The sequence below is a fragment of the Taudactylus pleione genome, unplaced genomic scaffold, assembly GCF_031769625.1.
Source record: "Taudactylus pleione unplaced genomic scaffold, aTauple2 ptg000043l, whole genome shotgun sequence".
Classification (NCBI taxonomy): Eukaryota; Metazoa; Chordata; class Amphibia; order Anura; family Myobatrachidae; genus Taudactylus; species Taudactylus pleione.
The window spans coordinates 11995755-12013892 of record NW_028284445.1 but is presented as its reverse complement, the minus strand read 5'-3'; the positions used below and the strand labels follow the sequence as shown (position 1 = coordinate 12013892).

At 45.1% G+C, this 18138-nt stretch overlaps 1 protein-coding gene across 1 annotated transcript in view; it reads left to right on the top strand.

The window, feature by feature from the left end:
• The window catches only part of MEDAG (mesenteric estrogen dependent adipogenesis), a 40688-nt gene extending 22893 nt beyond the window's left edge, over positions 1 to 17795 (top strand). The window contains exons 3-5 of the mRNA XM_088460154.1: positions 1281 to 1393; positions 12058 to 12349; positions 16816 to 17795. Of these exons, the coding sequence (XP_088316280.1) occupies positions 1281 to 1393; positions 12058 to 12349; positions 16816 to 16895 (485 nt within the window). The 3' untranslated portion in view covers positions 16896 to 17795. The remainder of the gene's footprint in view (positions 1 to 1280; positions 1394 to 12057; positions 12350 to 16815) is intronic.
• The last annotated feature ends 343 nt before the right edge of the window (positions 17796 to 18138 follow it).

The following is an 18138-nucleotide window of genomic DNA, read 5'->3' as shown; positions in this document are numbered from 1 at the left end:
GTGGGGAGGCAAGGAAGGGAAGGACAGAGGAGGGAGTTGAAAGTGGCAAAGAAACGCTGGGGGTTTGAGGACTGGGAGGAGATGAGGTTCTTGAAATATGATTGTTTGGAGAGGGACAGGGTAGCACTGTAGGTTGAGAGAATAAATTTGAAATGGAGAAAGTCTGCCCTAGAGCGCGATTTCCTCCACGGACGCTCTGCAATTCATAAACACTTTTGCAGGTATCTGGTGTATTTGGAATGCCAGGGTTGTGTTGTGGATTTGCGAGGGTGAGTAGTCATTGCAGGAGCAACCGAGTCAAAAGCAGAAATAAGGAGGCATTGTTCAGGGAAGTGGCTTGTTCAGGACAGGAGAGAGAAGGATAGACGAAAAGAAGCAAGTCCAGCAGGGAGGAAAAAGCATCAGTGTCAATAGCCTCAATGTTACGCTTAGTAATGGTAGCCTTAGGACGTAGAGGAGGGAAGGAGAGAGGGATAAGTTAAGAGAGAAGGTGATGGTCAGAGAGGAGGAATGGGGAATTGGAGTAATTAGAAATATCACAACGGTGAGTAAAGACCAGGTCAAGTGAGTGCCCACTAACATGGGAGGGTGAGGTGGTCCATTGGGAGAGACCAAATTAAGAGGTGAGGGTAAGGAGTTTAGAGGCAGAAGATTCTGTGGAAATGTCAATTGGAATATTAAAATCACCTAGCATAATGCAGGGAAGATCTGAGGAGAGAAAGTGTGGGAGCCAGGAAGCGAAGTTGTCAAGGAATTTAGAGGGATAGCCATGGGGATGGCAAATGACAGCTACTCTGAGGTGTACTGGTTGGAAGAGGCGTATAGCATGAACCTCAAATGTGGGGAATGTAAGGGATGGTTCAGAGGGTATTAGCTGGTAGGAATAACTGGCGGATAGAAGGACCTCAACACCATGGCGACCCCCAGGCCGGGGGGTGTGGGAGAAGGTGAAGCCCCCAGAGGAGAGAGCAGCAAGAGAAGTGGTGGCAGAGGGTGAAATCCAGGTTTCAGTAATGGCTAGGAGATTGGTCCCAAATAGTGAGGGGCTCAACCTCAGCCTAGACCCAGCATCCTAACAACCGAAGGGGACAATGGGAAACCGCCAATGTGGACAAGGAAGTCTCTCTATCTCCCCAGTCCCTAGGATGATGGGGGCACCCTCATTTGAACCTGCAGTGAATCATGGTTTAGTTGAGGTGCAGTGTTACTTGCTTTTTTTTGGTTTGCACCCAACTCTGAATCCAGCCCCAGTATTGTAATAAATATACTGTCTTTTCCAGCTAAAACCTTTGCCTTAATTGTAAATACGCGACATCCAAAGGTGAAAAGAAGGGTGGAAGAAGGGATGAATGATGTAATATCTTCAGTTTGGGGAGAAAACTACAGTTTACAGGTAAGATACATTCCATTTATATGTATACTAGAGGTTCCCAAATGCGGTCCTCAAGGTACCCCAACAGTTCAGGTTTTAGAGATATCCATAGTCGAATGGTTGATGGTTAAATCAAATTGACTGAGGTACTAATTAAGTCACCTGTGGTCAAGCATGGATATCCTTAAAATTTGGACTGTAATGGTGTCTTGAGGACCGTTTGGGAAGCTCTGGTGTATACCTTAAATATATTTTGATTTGAATACATTGTGTAATAACATTGCGGCTGCAGAGCATGCATAGACCCCAAAGAGGTATTAGTAACTCTTCTCGCAGTGTTTACGGTGGTAACTTTCTAGACTTTGGGGGTTAGTTAATAGGCTCCAAGATTATGGAACCGTCATGATTTTGGCGAGTTTAGCACTAAATTGAAAGCAACAATCGGTTATAAGGCAGGTTGTGCCATATAACTGATTGCCGTTTCAAATTAACTATAAACTGGTACCGTACTAGAATAAGATGTTATATCAGCATGTAATAAATAATACCAGGATGAAGATGGACACAGGGTAGTTTGTTCTGCAGATCCCTGCATACCGGATACCATGCTACTCTCCAGCGCGGATTATCAATTTTCTCTTTATGAAGGTGAATCACCTGCATCCTATATTTATGATATGCTGAGATAACTGCTACATACTGAACACTCCGGTCTTATTGTGTAAGCTTGGGGCCTGATTCAAAGATGTATTCTACTCCGATATTTATGCAGTTGAGTGACTATATGGTCAACTGAAGATGCGTTGTGGTCGCACTGAGCACGCACCATTGTACCTTTGCTTTGCTGCTTGCAGAGAGGATTTCTTGTCAAAGTCATTGACACACAGGGACCGTTTGGGGGAGGTAACTGGGAGTTGTGGGGAAAAAATGCAGGCGTGTCCAGGGGCATGTTGTAGCCTGCATCTGCGAATCCTGTACGCAGATAAAGTGGTTCTGGCATCTCATCTCAAACGGCCATGTTGCACAATCATAGGGCTACTCAGATGGGCAATTAGCGAATGATCTGCGATGGCAGCTGTGCATTTGTACACACTTGCACACTTGCTTGGACGCTGGTGGGCGTCTTAATACATTTTCAGCCGGCTACAGTATTAGCATATGCAGCTGTGATTGCATTAGCCTATATATCACTGAACACAGGCCACAGTACCATTAGGGGTGATGTGTGCTGTTTGGGCTGTAGGAAACTATCCCTGTGCTTTTGGAAATTTGGTTCCACCACTTCTTTTTCTCAAACTACACTGCTGATATTATCCTCATAAATTCACACTATTGTTGTTCCTATTTGTTTCATTTTTATGTAACCTGTGACTGTAAGAAAATAACTTTCCCTACATCCAGAAAAGGTGAACAACGGAACATCAGAATTGAGACCTTTGCATTTGTTGGGACTTTTTTATTTGTGGAAGCGCATATATTCATATTCCATTGACAAAAAACCTTACTGTTTCACATATCCCGTTAAGGCTTCTTAGACATGATCTGAAATTTCACAAAAACTACTGAATTTCTGCCACTCAAACTAAAAAAAAACAATTAAATTCCGATCATTAATGGACGTGTTCCTTGCGCAATTCAGATATGGTATGCCCCCACACCCTGTGATTAACTGCAGATTCAGCACTCTGAGAGTGAGATTGCTGTCACTCACAAAATGGTGGAGCGGCGTAACAGACTCACCAGTGTCCAGCTCTCCACAAACATCCAAACCCCGGAACGAGGAGACGCTAGTTCTCCTTCCACCCCGGCTGCTACAACACCATCACTGTGTAGCCCCACTTCCAGGTCGCAGCATCAGCGGACGCATCCATACAGGCTGTGGATGTCCACTGCTCTATCACCACCCCTGTCAACGAGCTGCTGGGGAGTTTACTACTGCAGCACAATCGGGCTCCAAAGCCGCCCTCCCGCGCTGACAGCCGCCATCTTCCAGCGCACACACGGCTGCCCTGCCCCCACAGGAGACAGACTGCTTCATACCATTCCTCTGCTATGAACACCAGATAGGTGTATCAAAGTTTATTACTGATCTCCAATCTCACTATATTAGTAAGAGTCCCTACTACTACTAGAAACAAACATTCTTATTAATACCCTTCATATCAAAGGAGAGAGGGGGGAGAACAAAAAATAAAAAGGGGGAAAAGAAAGGGAGCTTTAAGCAGCACACTCAGTTGAAGTCTCTAGTACTCTGAAAACATACAATTTCATTAAAATGGAGAGATCTGTGGCTAAGCAGCCAAGAGGTCCCACAGTCAAAACTAAGGAGAAATCTCCCGCACCAGACACCTCACCTTCCCCTCAGAGAGAAGAAATTATCAATATGGTGGATGATCCCACACGTTTCAGTTCGCAATCTCTGCAACGTGCCCAGGAAATCTCTGATCATATATCGCCACTTCTCGACAAAAAGCTAGTCGGTCTCACAAAGCTGAAAAATTCTGTTGACTCAGCTCTCACTCAGCAACTACAACATTCCACACATCTTGATGTCAGTAGGGCCTCCCACAAACGCCAGGCGTTCCTAAGGGAACACCTACGTTTGTGCAGCCACCCCCTTTCCCTGCCTACAAAACAGGGTGAGCTGTCGCTCACCATCGACAGCCGCCCCGTCTTGTAACGAGCCGCGCAGTGACTGAAGTTCAGTCGCTCGGTGGGGCTCGCGCACGCCGGACGCGGCGCATGCGCAGGGGGGAAACATCGAGCCGCTAGCGAGCGCTATGCACTCGCGAGAGGCTCTGAATCAGGTCCTTGGTCTCTGTGTAGCTTCCTAACAAACTGGGTTTGGATACCTGTCATCATGCGCATACTCAACTATGCCGTAAAGGTTCAGCTAATGGAAGCATACCGCAAGCACTCAGATCTCAATTACCAAGACATGAAGTTGCTCTTATATCAGGATTTTTCTTACAATGTTGCTATGCGGCGAAGAGAATTTTCTCCGATCTGCAAAGAACTTTTTGAAAACGGCTTCCGTTTTGCCCTCCTTTACCCTGCTACACTGCGGAGTTTCTACAATGGCAAGGCCCATTTCTTCGACAATCCCACCTCTGCCTCCAACTTCTTGAAATCTGCTCAACCTCATTCCCCTAATGGAATCGCCACAGATGACTGACCATAACATTTCTGTAACACCGAGATTACTCGGTCATCTTCTCGCAATTACTCCTACCAAACAAATTCAATGGCTTACTATTTCACTAAATTGATGCATTACGTGCTCTATGATATTGTATACTATATAAGTTCTCTTACTTGTTGGATACATTTCAGCACTGTATTTGTATATAGTATAATTGCCATATTGGTTACTTTTTGTTCTTACATTATTCACAATGCTTCGTTTTATGTTCGACTGAAGGGTCGATTTTCCATTGTGGACCCCTTTTTTTCCTTTTTGTTGTCCGGCGTTAATTGGCTGCTATCTTTGTGGTTTTCTAGGTCTCCCAAACTATTTCTCTCACTTTGAGGATTCTCCTTTTCTTCATAGGCCTGGTTGGCCACACATATGGTTTTTTTTTTTTAATTTAAAATTGGCTTGAATGATTTTGCGCCATCCTCTATCTTCCTTTTGACTGATGCGTTGCAGCTATTTGACCCTTGGAGATGTCAGCATCCTACTGATAAAGATTATTCTTTCTATTCACACCCCCATGGCACTTTTGCCAGAATAGACTTCTGGCTTGTGTCACCACAGATACTTCAGAGTCTTAGATTCTGGTATATATAATATATTAATCTCAGATCATGCTCTGATCTGGTTTACGCTACAATTAACCTCCCCTACTCGTAGTTCTTATAATTGGCGATTCCTTTCTTATTTATGTACCTCAGAGGATTGAAGCACACTTTAGTAACTACGTAAATGACAATGCACAACATACACAAGATGTTAATTTATTCTGGGCTGCCTCCAAACCTGTAATGAGGGGTCATGTAATTGCTCATGTAACCTAGAAACGTAAAGAGTCGATAGCTAAGTATAAAAAGCTGAGTAAAAATTTGTCGGATGCATATTCTATATATTTTACCACTCCCTCTGATGACGCTAAAGAATGCTACAGAGAGGCGAAAACTTTAGATGATAATTTGTGCACCAAACAAGCACTGATAGATATGACCTTTCAAAAGCATAAATTCTTTAAATGGGGCAATATATCGGGGAAACTGCTTGCCTCATTATTGTGGCAGAAAACAGCCCCTAAGTACATCACCAAATTACAATCTGAGAGTTCTGGTTTGTTAATACATCATGATCAAATAGTGGAGGAATTTCTTCAATACAATAAAACCTTATATACAGCCTCCCCCAGATGACCCTATTTTAGGTGTAGATTTTCTTCGTCAGACAGGCTTGACGCACCTCACAGAGGAAGACTGAAATCAGTTAGTAGCTCCAATTACAGAGGAAGTAGTACAGGGGATTATACGCACTCTACCTACTGGTAGAGCAAAGGCCCAGGTGGCATAGGAGCAGATTACTATTACTACAAAATACTACTTCCTCAAGTAACCCCCCATTTAATGAATCTTTATAGCTCAATAATGTCAGTTAAGAATGCCCCTCCTGACTTTAATACAGCACATATTATTATTCTCCAAAAACCAGGGAGAGATCCCGCATCAGTAACATCCTATCGCCCTATTTCGCTCCTCAAAAAGGAAGGATTCTAAAATATTTTCTAAAGTCATAGCTCAGCGTATGCAGCCGATTCTAGCTAAATTAATTCACCCGACACAAACTGGATTCATAAAAGGGTGACACTGTTCTTAATATATACGCACACTTATAGCTGCAATGACACACACTCACATACCTCCCAACATGACCCTCTCCAGGAGGGACACAATGCTCTGGTCCTGGGCGTCCCTGGTGAGAGGTGGAGCTGCAGCACAGTTCAAAATTCAAATAGGGGAGCCTATCATTTTACACACTGCCAAACATCACTGGCTGGGACTCACTGGCAGTTGGTGTGACTCCCCTATTTGAATTTTGGACTGTGCTGCAGCCCCACCTCTGGAGCCGCTACCAATCATAAATTACCAGGGAAGTCCAGGACCAGAGCATTGTGTCCCTCCTGGAGAAGGTCATGTTGGGAGGTATGCACTCACCAGACTAGTGCCAAGCAGAACATAGTAGTCAGCTGCGATGCTGATAAAGCATTCGATAGGGTTAGCTGGACCCATCTTCTACATATTTTCAAGGTTTTGGCCCCGAATTTATCCACATTTTTCAGACACTATACAAATCCCCAACTGCCTATTTAACCGTTAAATGCTGGATGGTTTTCCCTCCACAGGGGGATAAGACAAGGTTACCCGCTTACACCATTATTCTTTAATTTAGCTATAGATCCTTTAATTTGACACTTTCATCAACTGTCTGGTTGGCAGGGAATAACCATAGCTAAACACGAAATTAAAGTTTCTGCTTTTGTGGACAACCTTTTACTATATTTCCACAACCCCAAACAAGCTATCCCGTTAGTAATCGAAAAATTGCTAGAATTTGCATGTATAGCGGGATTTAAGATCAACACTGTTAAAACAGAGGCCCTGGCATTTTACCTTGACGTTCAATTGGGCTGGGGAAATACCTTCCCATTCAAATGGACAGCTTCAACCTTAAAATAATTAGGTATCTTGTTCCTCTCACATCATTCTAATCTCTATGCCGTGAATTAAAAGAAACTTCTCTCTCAGATGTTCGCAGATTTCCAGAAATGGGGCACCCTACCTCTCTCTTACATAGGCAGATGTCATGTAATTAAAATTATTAGTTTCCCTCGCATTTTATATTTTATTCAAATGCTGCCCATCCTTATTTAAAAAAAAGACCTCCAAACGATAAATCAGGAAATGCAACATTTGATATGGGCCAATAAGCGTCCTGGGATTTCCCTTTATAAATTACAACAAACCACTGATTTGGGAGGTCTAAAGTTGGGATGTAGTTTGGAAGCCGACGGTCTAAATCCCGACGCCGGCTTCCAGACGTTCTAATCCCGGCGTGGTACTAATGACAGGTATATAAATCTAGACGCCTATCATTAACCAGACGCTGGAAGACCGACACCCAGCATCCCGATCGAAGTGATGCCGGGCGCGGACAGCCGCGGGGGAGGGAGGGTTAGGTTTAGGGCTCCCGGGGGGGTCTTAGGGTTACCCACCCCCCAGGAGGTTAGGGTTAGGCTAGGGGGAGGGCACCCCCCAGGGGACTTAGGTTTAGGCGGCGGGGAAGGGGGAGTTAGGTTTAGGCACTTAGAGGGGGGATTAGGGTTAGGCACTTGGAGGGGAGGTTAGGGTTAGGCACTTGGAGGGGAGGTTAGGGTTAGGCACCCCTAGGGGAGAGTTAGGGTTACGGGGGGGAATTAGGTTAGAGATACTTACCTTAGGGACGATCGGGATTTTTACCCTTGCCGGGCTGCCGCTGTCTGGATTTGAACCGCCGGATATGCGTCCGCCGGTAATACCTACTACACCCCTAAAGCTTCCCTGCATAAGGCGTTATTCAATAGCGGCCAATTACCGTATCGCCTTGGATTGGATTAGTGGGGCCAATAATTACACTTCATTTTCATTAGAACAAGCCTTTAGCCCAGGGATACATCTTGCCGCTCTATCACATACTCGACCCTCTTTGATGCAACAGGAAGTTAAGGATAATCTGCAGATATCCACTACTTGCAGTGCTTGGAGACAGCTCCGTTCACTCTCAAAGATTTCCCCCTACCACTCCCATTTTACCCTAGTAGTAGGTAACCCCGCATTTTTCGGGGGTCGTTCATCACAATTTATTAGAGGCTGGTCTCTCCAGGGGTTGAGATATCTGTATCAATTTTTAGATGCCAATACATTACGGCCTTACACACTCAGTCAACTACAATGTAATTTTCCACATCTTAATATCCCGTTATTCCCTTATCTACAAGTTATATTCAAAAATTATTGCGCTTGATGACTGATGAAGATAAACAATGTAGACTTGAAGGTGCGCTACGCCTCGGACCTCTGGAGGCCTTTTCTTCCTCTTATTTTTATACATTTGTTTGTTCACTGATTGATTTGGAGTCGATTTCTGGGGGTTTGGCAAAGTGGCGGGTGGTTTTCCCGGACTTGACTTTATCCCAGATGGTAATAGCGACCAAACACTTAAGGCGGGTATCCACTTATAGATATACAAACGAGAGCACGATTACGACATTGCTGTCGTGTTCTCGTTTGTATATGTAGTGATGTGCCTAGACTGAACGTTCACTCGTTCACTCCAGGCACATCCCTCATTCCCGCACATGCTGAACCTGACGAGATCGTCAGGTTGACCAGCATGTAAGGGCGATGTCGGAAGCGACCAGCGGGCACGCGCATCGCTGGTCGCTTCCGACCAAAACATGCCCGATGCTTGCGCGATTTGCAAGCGATTGCACGATAACGACGTCGTTATCGTGCAATCGCTTGGTTAAATCGCTAAGTGGATACCCCCCTTTAAACAAGCAATTAGTCGCAACAACCTATGCAGAAATGCATTATAAGATTTTACATCGTGCCTATTATACTCCCAAGGTAAAGTTTTTAACAGGACAATCGGATAATTCAAACTGTTACAAATGCGGTTCTCCTGAGGCGGATATTTATCATTTCCTCTGGACCTTTCCAAGAATTGCTGAATTTTGGGAACAAGTTCACAGCTATATTAAACATACTTTACACATAGATATCATCTTATCACCTACTTGGATATCTGGGGACGGGTCCCTCCCACAATCTCTCTAAAGGTAATAAATTGCTTCTAGCTAAAATTGCAGGGGCTGCTAAAAAAAACTATTTTATTGCAGTGGATAGAACCTGCAACACCTAGTTTTGCATTATTCTTACCCAGACTCCTGCTTATTTCATATGGATTGGACAGCTGCATCTATAAATAAAGAAGGTCTGGCTGAGAAATTATTTTCAGTTTGGTTACCATATGTAATTACTTTACCCATCTGCGCTGCTCTGTCTTCCTGCATCCATGCAACTCTGTAACCCCATCCACGTCGCTCGGTCGCCCCATACCGTTCCACTGAGTCTCCACCATCTGCGCTGCTGTCTCTCCCCAATCCGCACCACTGTTTATCACCCATCTGCAAAATTGTCCCCCCCATCCACACCACTGTTTTCCACCGATCTGCATCACTTTGGCTCCCCCCCATTTGTACTGCTTAATCTCCCCCCCCCCCACGCCTTTCTGTCTCCCCTATCCACACCGCTCTGTCTCCTCCCCTCATCCACCCCACTCTTATCCCCTCTGCACAGCTCAATCTTCTGCTCATATCTCAGTTGCATAGACTGCATGTGTGTATTCCAATGAGCACACAATTCTGTGAATTAGCAGCTCCACCATTTTGTGAGTGACAGCAATCTCACTCTGTGAGAGTGCCAAATCTGCAGTTAACCACAGGGTGTGATGGCATACCATATCTGTATTGCGTAAGGAACACGTCCATTAAGGCGTCAGCCTCAATGATTGGAATTTGATTGCTTTTTTTAGTTTGAGTGGCAGAAATTCAGTAGGTTTTGTGAAATTCCAGATCATGTCCAAGAAGCTTTAATGGGACATGTGAAACCGTAAGGTTTTTTGTCTTTTTTTAATTTCTTAGCCATCAGGGTTCAGAGGAGCCAACCGGGCCACATGCAGGGGAGAATGGCAACAAAATGGTACACTAGAGCGGGTGGAGGAGGGAACAGCACACAGGTGTTTTGGGGATGCAGAGTGAGAGACGGGGCGGGCTACAGGTGTGCGGGTGCAGTGGCAGCAGTGGGGGTGCGGAGCAATGACAACAGCGGGCCACAGAGGGGCTCACTGGCGCTGGGCATGCATCTGAGAAAATAAAATCAATAAGACACAGATGCATGGACGTATCAGTGAGGTCCATCCATGCATCTGTGTTAAAAATTGAATATGTATAAAATAAGTTTTTTAAAAAAGGACGTGCCCCCTCCCCCCAAAGCACAACCAGCCCCGGGCTTTTCACTGCCGGTCCTGGTTGTGAAGATGCAGGGGACAAAAAACGTAGGGGTCTCCTGTATTTAGCACAACCAGCACTGGGCTCAGCTGTGCCGATCCTGGTTTTGGAAATACAGGGGACAAAAAGAGTAGGGATCCTCTGAATTATCCATAACCAGCACCAAGCTCTTTCTAACAGGGGGATAATGAAACAGCCAGGGGAACCCTTTCACCGGGTCTCCCGGTCAAAGCATTAACCCTGACCACTAGTCAGGCCGGGGCTCCCTGGGGAGCTGGAGACCCCTCTAAGGCACCCCAGGGCTATCCTCGGCACCCCTGGACGCTGGATGCCAGATTGATTGTGTAAATAGCCGCCCCCCTCAAAATCACAACCAGCCCCTGGCTTTTCACAGCCGATCCTGGTTGTGAAAATACAGGGGACAAATTAAATAGGTGTCCCCTGTATTTAGCACTACCAGCGCCGGACTTTTCAGAGCCGGTCCTGGTTATGGAAATACAGGGGACAAAAGCATAGAGGTTCCCTGTATTTGCCATAACCAGCACCGGACCCTTTCTAGCAGGGGAATAAAGCCACAGCCAGGGGAACCCTTTCACCAGGTCCCCGGCCAAAGCATTACCCCTGACCGCTAGAAAGCCCAGATAAAGGATCCCTGGGGAGCTGGGGACCACGAAAATAAGGGGTCCCTCTCGCCATGGCACCCCAGGCCTAGGCTGATAGCCCAGAGCTATCCCTGGCACCCCTGGGCGGTGGGTGCCGGGTTTATTGTGTAAAGTGTAATTTAAAAAATATTGTCCTTTGCAGGTGAACCACAGGTCCCAGCAAGCCTACCCCGCATGTTGGTACTTGAAGAACCACAAGTACTAGCATGCTGGGCATTATGGGCCCGCTGGCACCTTTAGTCCACCCGTAAAGGAAAAACTTTGCTATGACGTCGCAAGCCGTGATTGGCTCGCCATTTTTTTATTTAAAAAATACACACTGGCCAACGGGCACCAGATATATTGGCCGATCAATTGAGACAGTTTTGGTAACGATGCATGTTCCTTACACCTGCATCAGTCAGACAGCAGGGAATGTACTGTAAAACCTGCCTCTTAAATAGACTTGCTAGAATTTGCTGAAAGGAGCGCAGCCGCGGACGGTCAGGGCTGTGCTTTACAGCAATCGGCTGCACGGCCCCTGCACTGCACGGAGGAGGTGTAATAGGGGGTCTTTAAGTTAAACACTGCACACTGCGGTACAGGGGCTGTGCAGCTTTTTGCTATAAATCACAGCCCCTGACCGTCCACGGCTGCCGCTCAGCTAAGGGAGAGGGAGGGAGGAGAGAAGGAGCGATTTTATATTATACCTTCCCCCCCCAGCATAAAATTGTTCTGACGCCCTTGGACCACATGGGATGAACAATGGGTGCAAGGTAATAGGACAAGCTGCGTCTGTGTGTGGGAACCCTTAATGTATGTGCTTTGTTTGTAGACTACATAAAGCAAAATGACTCCTTCACACTCCTCCATCACTTATACCTCCAATTTGTGTCACTGCTCAACCGGTGACTATTATTTATGTACTAAGAGACACATGGTTAATCATTTTTTTTTGTCTATCTCTCTCTCTTTCTAGATTAGTTTCCAGAATGCCTTTAGTAATTACCTTCAGAGGCAAAATTTTGAACTGACAGAAGAGAACCTGAGTTTTTCTTACACTTTCAAAATGGACGTGTTTTTGGACATTGCCTTCTTACTGGGTCTAAGCAAAAAGACAAGGGAATTGACTGGGATAATTTTGAACTTGTCATGTTCAAAGGCTGAGAAAAGGGAAAAAGTTAAAATGTTCCTGTCAAAAATGACCGAACCCGTAATGCGGCGGGGCAGTAGCTTTGAAAGAGAGCAAAGGAAGAGTTCGTTTGGCCTAGGTAAGACTCATTAACACAGAGCAGAACAGAAATTAATTTCACCAGAGATTGTTAGTGGCATCGGAACGCACAGTGTACTTTCAGCCACCACAATAAAGATATCTTGTTATGCACAGAACTATTTTTTAATACACTTAGAAAAAATAACATTTGTGAGAGATAAACTACCAACCAATCTGCTCCTGTCAATTTTCAAACACAGCCTGTAACGTTGCAATCAGGAGCTGACTGTCTGGTATTTTATCTCTCTCCAAGCTTTCATGGATACCCCCCTTTATGTCTAGCAATCAATCAGCTTCTAGCTAGCATTTATTAAGTGCATCCTATAAAATGATAGGTAGGAGCTGATTGGTTGCTATGGCACTTGCTTGATACAGCTCTAAAATCATTGTTAAGTGTGTTAGTGCAGTGTGACTCTTTGTAAGAGGGTATGTCTGGTGCTGCTTCTCTGTGGAACAGTAATTTGCCTCTTACTCAACTTTATTCCCAATGAGATAGGTGATTAGCTCCATAACCCCTCTCATTGGCTGTCTCTGTTACATGTTATGCAATGCATCATTCACCAGCAAGCCAGGGGTACCAGCAGGGTGACTAGTCAACATTGGGCCAGCAGTCTTTGTGTTAGGGCTTAATCATTTTTTTCAGGCCCCCATCTAGAGCAACAGTCCCAAAGCTGAGTAGGCTGGACTGTTACTGTTAGGGAATATAATGGATGTTTTGTGTTCAATTTTACCATGTGGTTTGGCCTAAACACCATGCAGCTTAAGAGTTTGTAGACTGCAATACATCGGATGTGGTTTCTCTTTTCTGCCTCCAAATCGCAAGATAGTAAATTCTATGGCTTAGGTCTGAAAAGGTCTCCCAATGTGCCTAAATGACCAGTATGCCACACCTCTTGACATATCCATCAAGTAACTCTCCATTATGTGTAAAGACAATGTGAACACAAATGTTTTGTCAACTTGACCATAATGTGCCTGATTCTGAGGTGGGTGTAAAGCAAAAAAAGTAACTATACACCTGGGCCAGGGGCGTTTCTAGAGAGGAGGGCGCCCGTGTGCAGTCTCCGACACGGGCCCCCTCCTCTCTGTCCGGCGGCCGGCAGCGCACTGAGTTGTGCGCGTCCAGTGCTGGAGTTATAGACTCTGGGTACTAGAGTGTGCCCATAGTCTATAGAGTATGCGCTGGTCACCAGGGAAATGGCCGCGGCGGCTGTTTTCCCTGTACTGCGCATGCGCAAACGATGGGTTACGGCCGCGGCGACCATTTTCCAGTCGTTTTTTACAGCGCCGGATCCCCGCGCCGATGTGGGACTCCGGAGAGGTAAGTAATACTATGGGTGCATGGTGTGTGGTGCGGGGCCCCCCTGGACCCAGGGGCCCGTGTTCCCTGCACACCCTGCACCCATTATAGATACGCCCCTGACCTGGGCAAACCATGCTGCAATGTAAGAGGTGCAAATACACTTTTGTGCATGCAGAGTAAATACTGGCTGCTTTTACATGTAGCCCACAAATGTTCGGATAGCTTTATTTTTATGCCTGTGCATACACACTTACCAATCGGCCGACCGATATGTCTGGCCAGAGGAAGCAGTGTTGACGTCATTTTAACTGCTTCCTGTGGCCAATATGCTATTGGTAGGTTTCGTTGGTCGTTTGTGTGTACAAACCGGCAGATAAGAACGATATATCTGCATGTTATGTTGCGTCTGCTGTGCTGCATGATCGACGCGATATATCTGTGAACAACGTCATTCACAGATATATATCGGGTATGCACACGAGCTGACGGACAGGACGATATATCGTTCAACGGTTGTAAAAACGATATATCATCCAGTGTGTACCCAGCCAGTGGTGTCACTAAAGAGGTGTGGACCACACCTGGTATCACCCTCCGAGGGGATTACACCAAAATGCCTGCCCCTCGGTGACACACTAACATCACAGTGCAGTCCTGGACACGCCTCGAGTGATAAAACAGGGGGCATGCCCATCCGTCTGTCCTCCTGCATCAGACATTCCAGTACAAATTGTCATCTGTGGTGGATGTGCTTGGCCAGCCAGATCGCTACACAACTTGAATGTCTGTCCTGCCATTATCAAAGGCAGTGCACCAAAGCCAAACCTGCTTCCGTAACATGACTTTATCACCGTACACCTCGACAAGTTGGTGATGTGCCCTATAGATGCAGATCACACTACACACCTCGGTGTTTGACCATGTTTTCCGCCAGCCCCGCCATCTGTTGGGACAGTATGACTGATGTGAGGCGCAGTCTTATGACTGTGAGGGGAAGCAGTGGTCTACCTGCTCTGGCCTGGCGGGAAATTAGAATGAAATAGAGAACATTACACACGTGAGAGGTTTTGTTACCTTACTTATTGAACCACCCTCAAATTATAAGTAAAAACAAACTATTCGATCATCCTTACTGTCAGTTCTCACGAGCACATATACAAATACATAGTACAGAGGCCCCCATTTACTAACGAGTTTTATCACCAAAACGAGTGATAAATGTCACTGTATATGATAAATGGTGCTCCAGCCAGTTGGGAGCTGATTGGCTGGAGGACCATTTATCATACACAGTGAAATTTACAACTCGTTTGGTGATAAAACTCGTTTGTAAGGATTTATATGTGATGTTTACATGATCTTGAAGTTATTGTTGTGAAATAAAAGATATGGGCCTCATTTACTAACAGTGTGTGTGTATATATATATATATATATATATATATATATATATATATATATATATATATATATATGGATAATATGTGATACCACTAATCCACTCTTAAGTGAGTTTGCAGTTAACTTGTTTACAATGATTCTTTCTTATATACAACTTCAGTATCAGGGTTTCATGTGTATGTATTTGTGTATACGGAGCTAGTATGAGTGAGACAGAAATGAGTGGGAATGCAAAATAAGTTTGTCATCTATTTGTGCATGGCTCTAAGTGAGGGCGTATGAGGAAGAAGGACCAGTATATGTATAATGGGCCTGATTGAGAGGGGAGGTAGTCAAGAAGCCGACACCCAGCATACCTAACAAAGGTAAGCCGGGCGTCACGAGCGAACAGCCGTGGGGGGGAGGGTTAGCATTAGGGGCTCCTGGGGGAACTTGGGGGTAGGCACCCCCCTGGGAGGGTTAGGGTCAGGCCAGGGGATGAGGGGGGTTAGGGTTAGGCACCCCGGGGTGGAGGTTAGTTTTAGGCACCCCTGGGGGGAGGGTTAGGTTTAGGGTGCAGGGAGGGGGGGTAGGTTTAGGCACCCCTGGGGGGAGGTTAGGGTTAGGCACTAGGGGGGGAGGTTAGGCACCCCTAAGGGAGGGTTAGGGGGGGGGAGAGGGTTAGGTATAGTTTGTTTACTTACCTGTCGGGATCTTCACAGCTGCCGGTCTTCCAGCGTTGGGATTTCGACCACCGGGCTTACGTCCGGCGGTAAATCATATCACACCCATTGAAAGATATATGCGATTCTGATGTCTACGCAGTTGAGCAATTGTCAGCAATCTGCTCATGCATCACACTGCACATGCGTGAAGGTACATTACCATGGTCACTCGCAGATACGGTCTACTCGCAGTGTGATTGGCAGTCAGTGAGCATTTGGGAGAGGTGTCAGCAAAGAATGCTGATGCGTCACGACCTTTTTCACGGCATATCACAACCTGCGTCTGTGATCCTGTAGGCCGTGAAAGTGGCTTTGGTGTCTCAGTACACGCAGCCATTCTGCACGACCATAGAGCTACTCAAAAGACTGATTATCGAAGGATCTGCAACTAATGCGGCGTCTTTGTACGCAGATGCTTGGATTCGCCAAGTCGCAGGTGGGCGCCTGAACACATTCCTCGGCGTCTGCAATGTAATTACCCTCAAATTAAATCTGAAAGTCTGTAGTTAAAGCACATCTTGTTTGTTTCATTTCAAAGCCATTGTGGTGGTGAATAGAGGCCAAAATATGAAAATTCTGTCAATGTCCCAATATTTATGCACCTGACTGTACCTCCTTGTGTGATAACTCATGGAGTCCAAGTACCACTGCACCAAACACATGAGAATCCCAATGCAAATGTAAATCAGAGATGAAGAAATGGGGTTTAGAACAAATAGCCATAAAAAAAAATCATACCAAATATGGCTGCCCTCCCAGGACATGTCCGTTTATGATTAGCTATAGTATCTGGAGTTCTGTTACTAAGAGATATCTTGCTGACTAGTACATAATAGTTACTTTATTATGAACACCTGGGACACAGAATGCTAGAAGGACAGCTGATATACAGACTGTAGGCTGTGATATGATTGAGGCTACAAATGTTTATGTTTAGCTATAAGCAGGAAGACATAAGGTCACATGAATACATAATCATACGTAGGTATATACACGTACTTCTAGTGTAAATTTACAGATGATATACTGAAAAGTATCTGTCTCGTTGTACTTTCAGGTATGATCCTGGAAGATCCTTTTCCACAAGAAGAAAATACCAACGATGATACGGCACCGATCTTGTTTCCACAGTCATGAAGTGAAGCTAAGAACTATGTAGGGAACTGTCTGAACATACGTCATTCGATATTTGGGCCAGATTAAAAGTGAAGTTCTCCAAAACAAGTGAAGTTGCTCCTAAACAAAATGTATTTAGAATGGAAGTCATGGACATTGCTACAGATGTTGGGGTTCAAGCGCTTCATCTATTTAACTGCAAAATATAAACAGAGAGGAAAGCGCAGTAACGGAACATGCGTGGGAAATGAAGTCCCTCCTGAGTCTAGACCAATGTTATGTAAAAAAGAGCCCACTCTATGGAACTTATCCTCTTTATCTCCTGTCAAAATTATTTTGGGACACTTTGTCAATTTCTTAACCCACAATTGCATGTGTCTGTTGTCTGCAGACATCGGGCCTGAATGCAGCCACATTTCAGTCTTTTCTTTCCGACCACTAAGTGGGCGTTATTGGGTGTCAACTGAACAGCAATACTGCGTTCCCAGAAGCGTTCCGTGGTTGTCGTGGTCGTGTAACCAGGCTTGCAAGCTGTTTTGAGTCGTGCATATACACAGGGTCTCCTGCACCTAGCTGGGTGTAACTGACAATGATATTAATGGCATAGATGCGTAGGACTTAGAATACGGACGGATAGCTGCATTAGCATTCTGTCCGCAGTGAGCATCCAAAATCATATTCACATAACATGCAACTCAAAATCAGGCCCATGGTATGGAACGTACTAAATATTATGAGTTATGTAAATAGGGTTTTCTTTGGTGCAGGAACTTTTATTGGTCAAAACTATGCAGATCTATATAAATGTAAATATCAGATAACTGCCATGTATTTCTGGAATCTGCACATTGATTAATCTGTGTAATTTAGTAATTTATGTAAATTCACAACTGTAATAAAAGTATTTAATTTGTATAAATATGCTGAGTGCCTGCCTGCTTCCCTGCCCGCTCTGTCCTGCCACCATACTAACATCAGTGGCGCGTTCCTCCTCCCAGCCCTGACCTGCTAGGCTAGGGCCCGTCCCATCTCCCTAGAATTCATGTTGAAGACGGGACAGACCATAGAGAATATTTATAATTTATATCAATCATTTTAGAACTTGTAGATGCTCAACCAGCATTCTACACTACGGCATCTCTGTAACCAGACTAATATTGCAAACAAATTGTTCTGGTGTCCTGGTCTGTGAGAGCAAAACATTGATATGTTCTTCTTCAACAAATCAACTTATTAGTAAAATAGCATTAATCAATACTCCCCA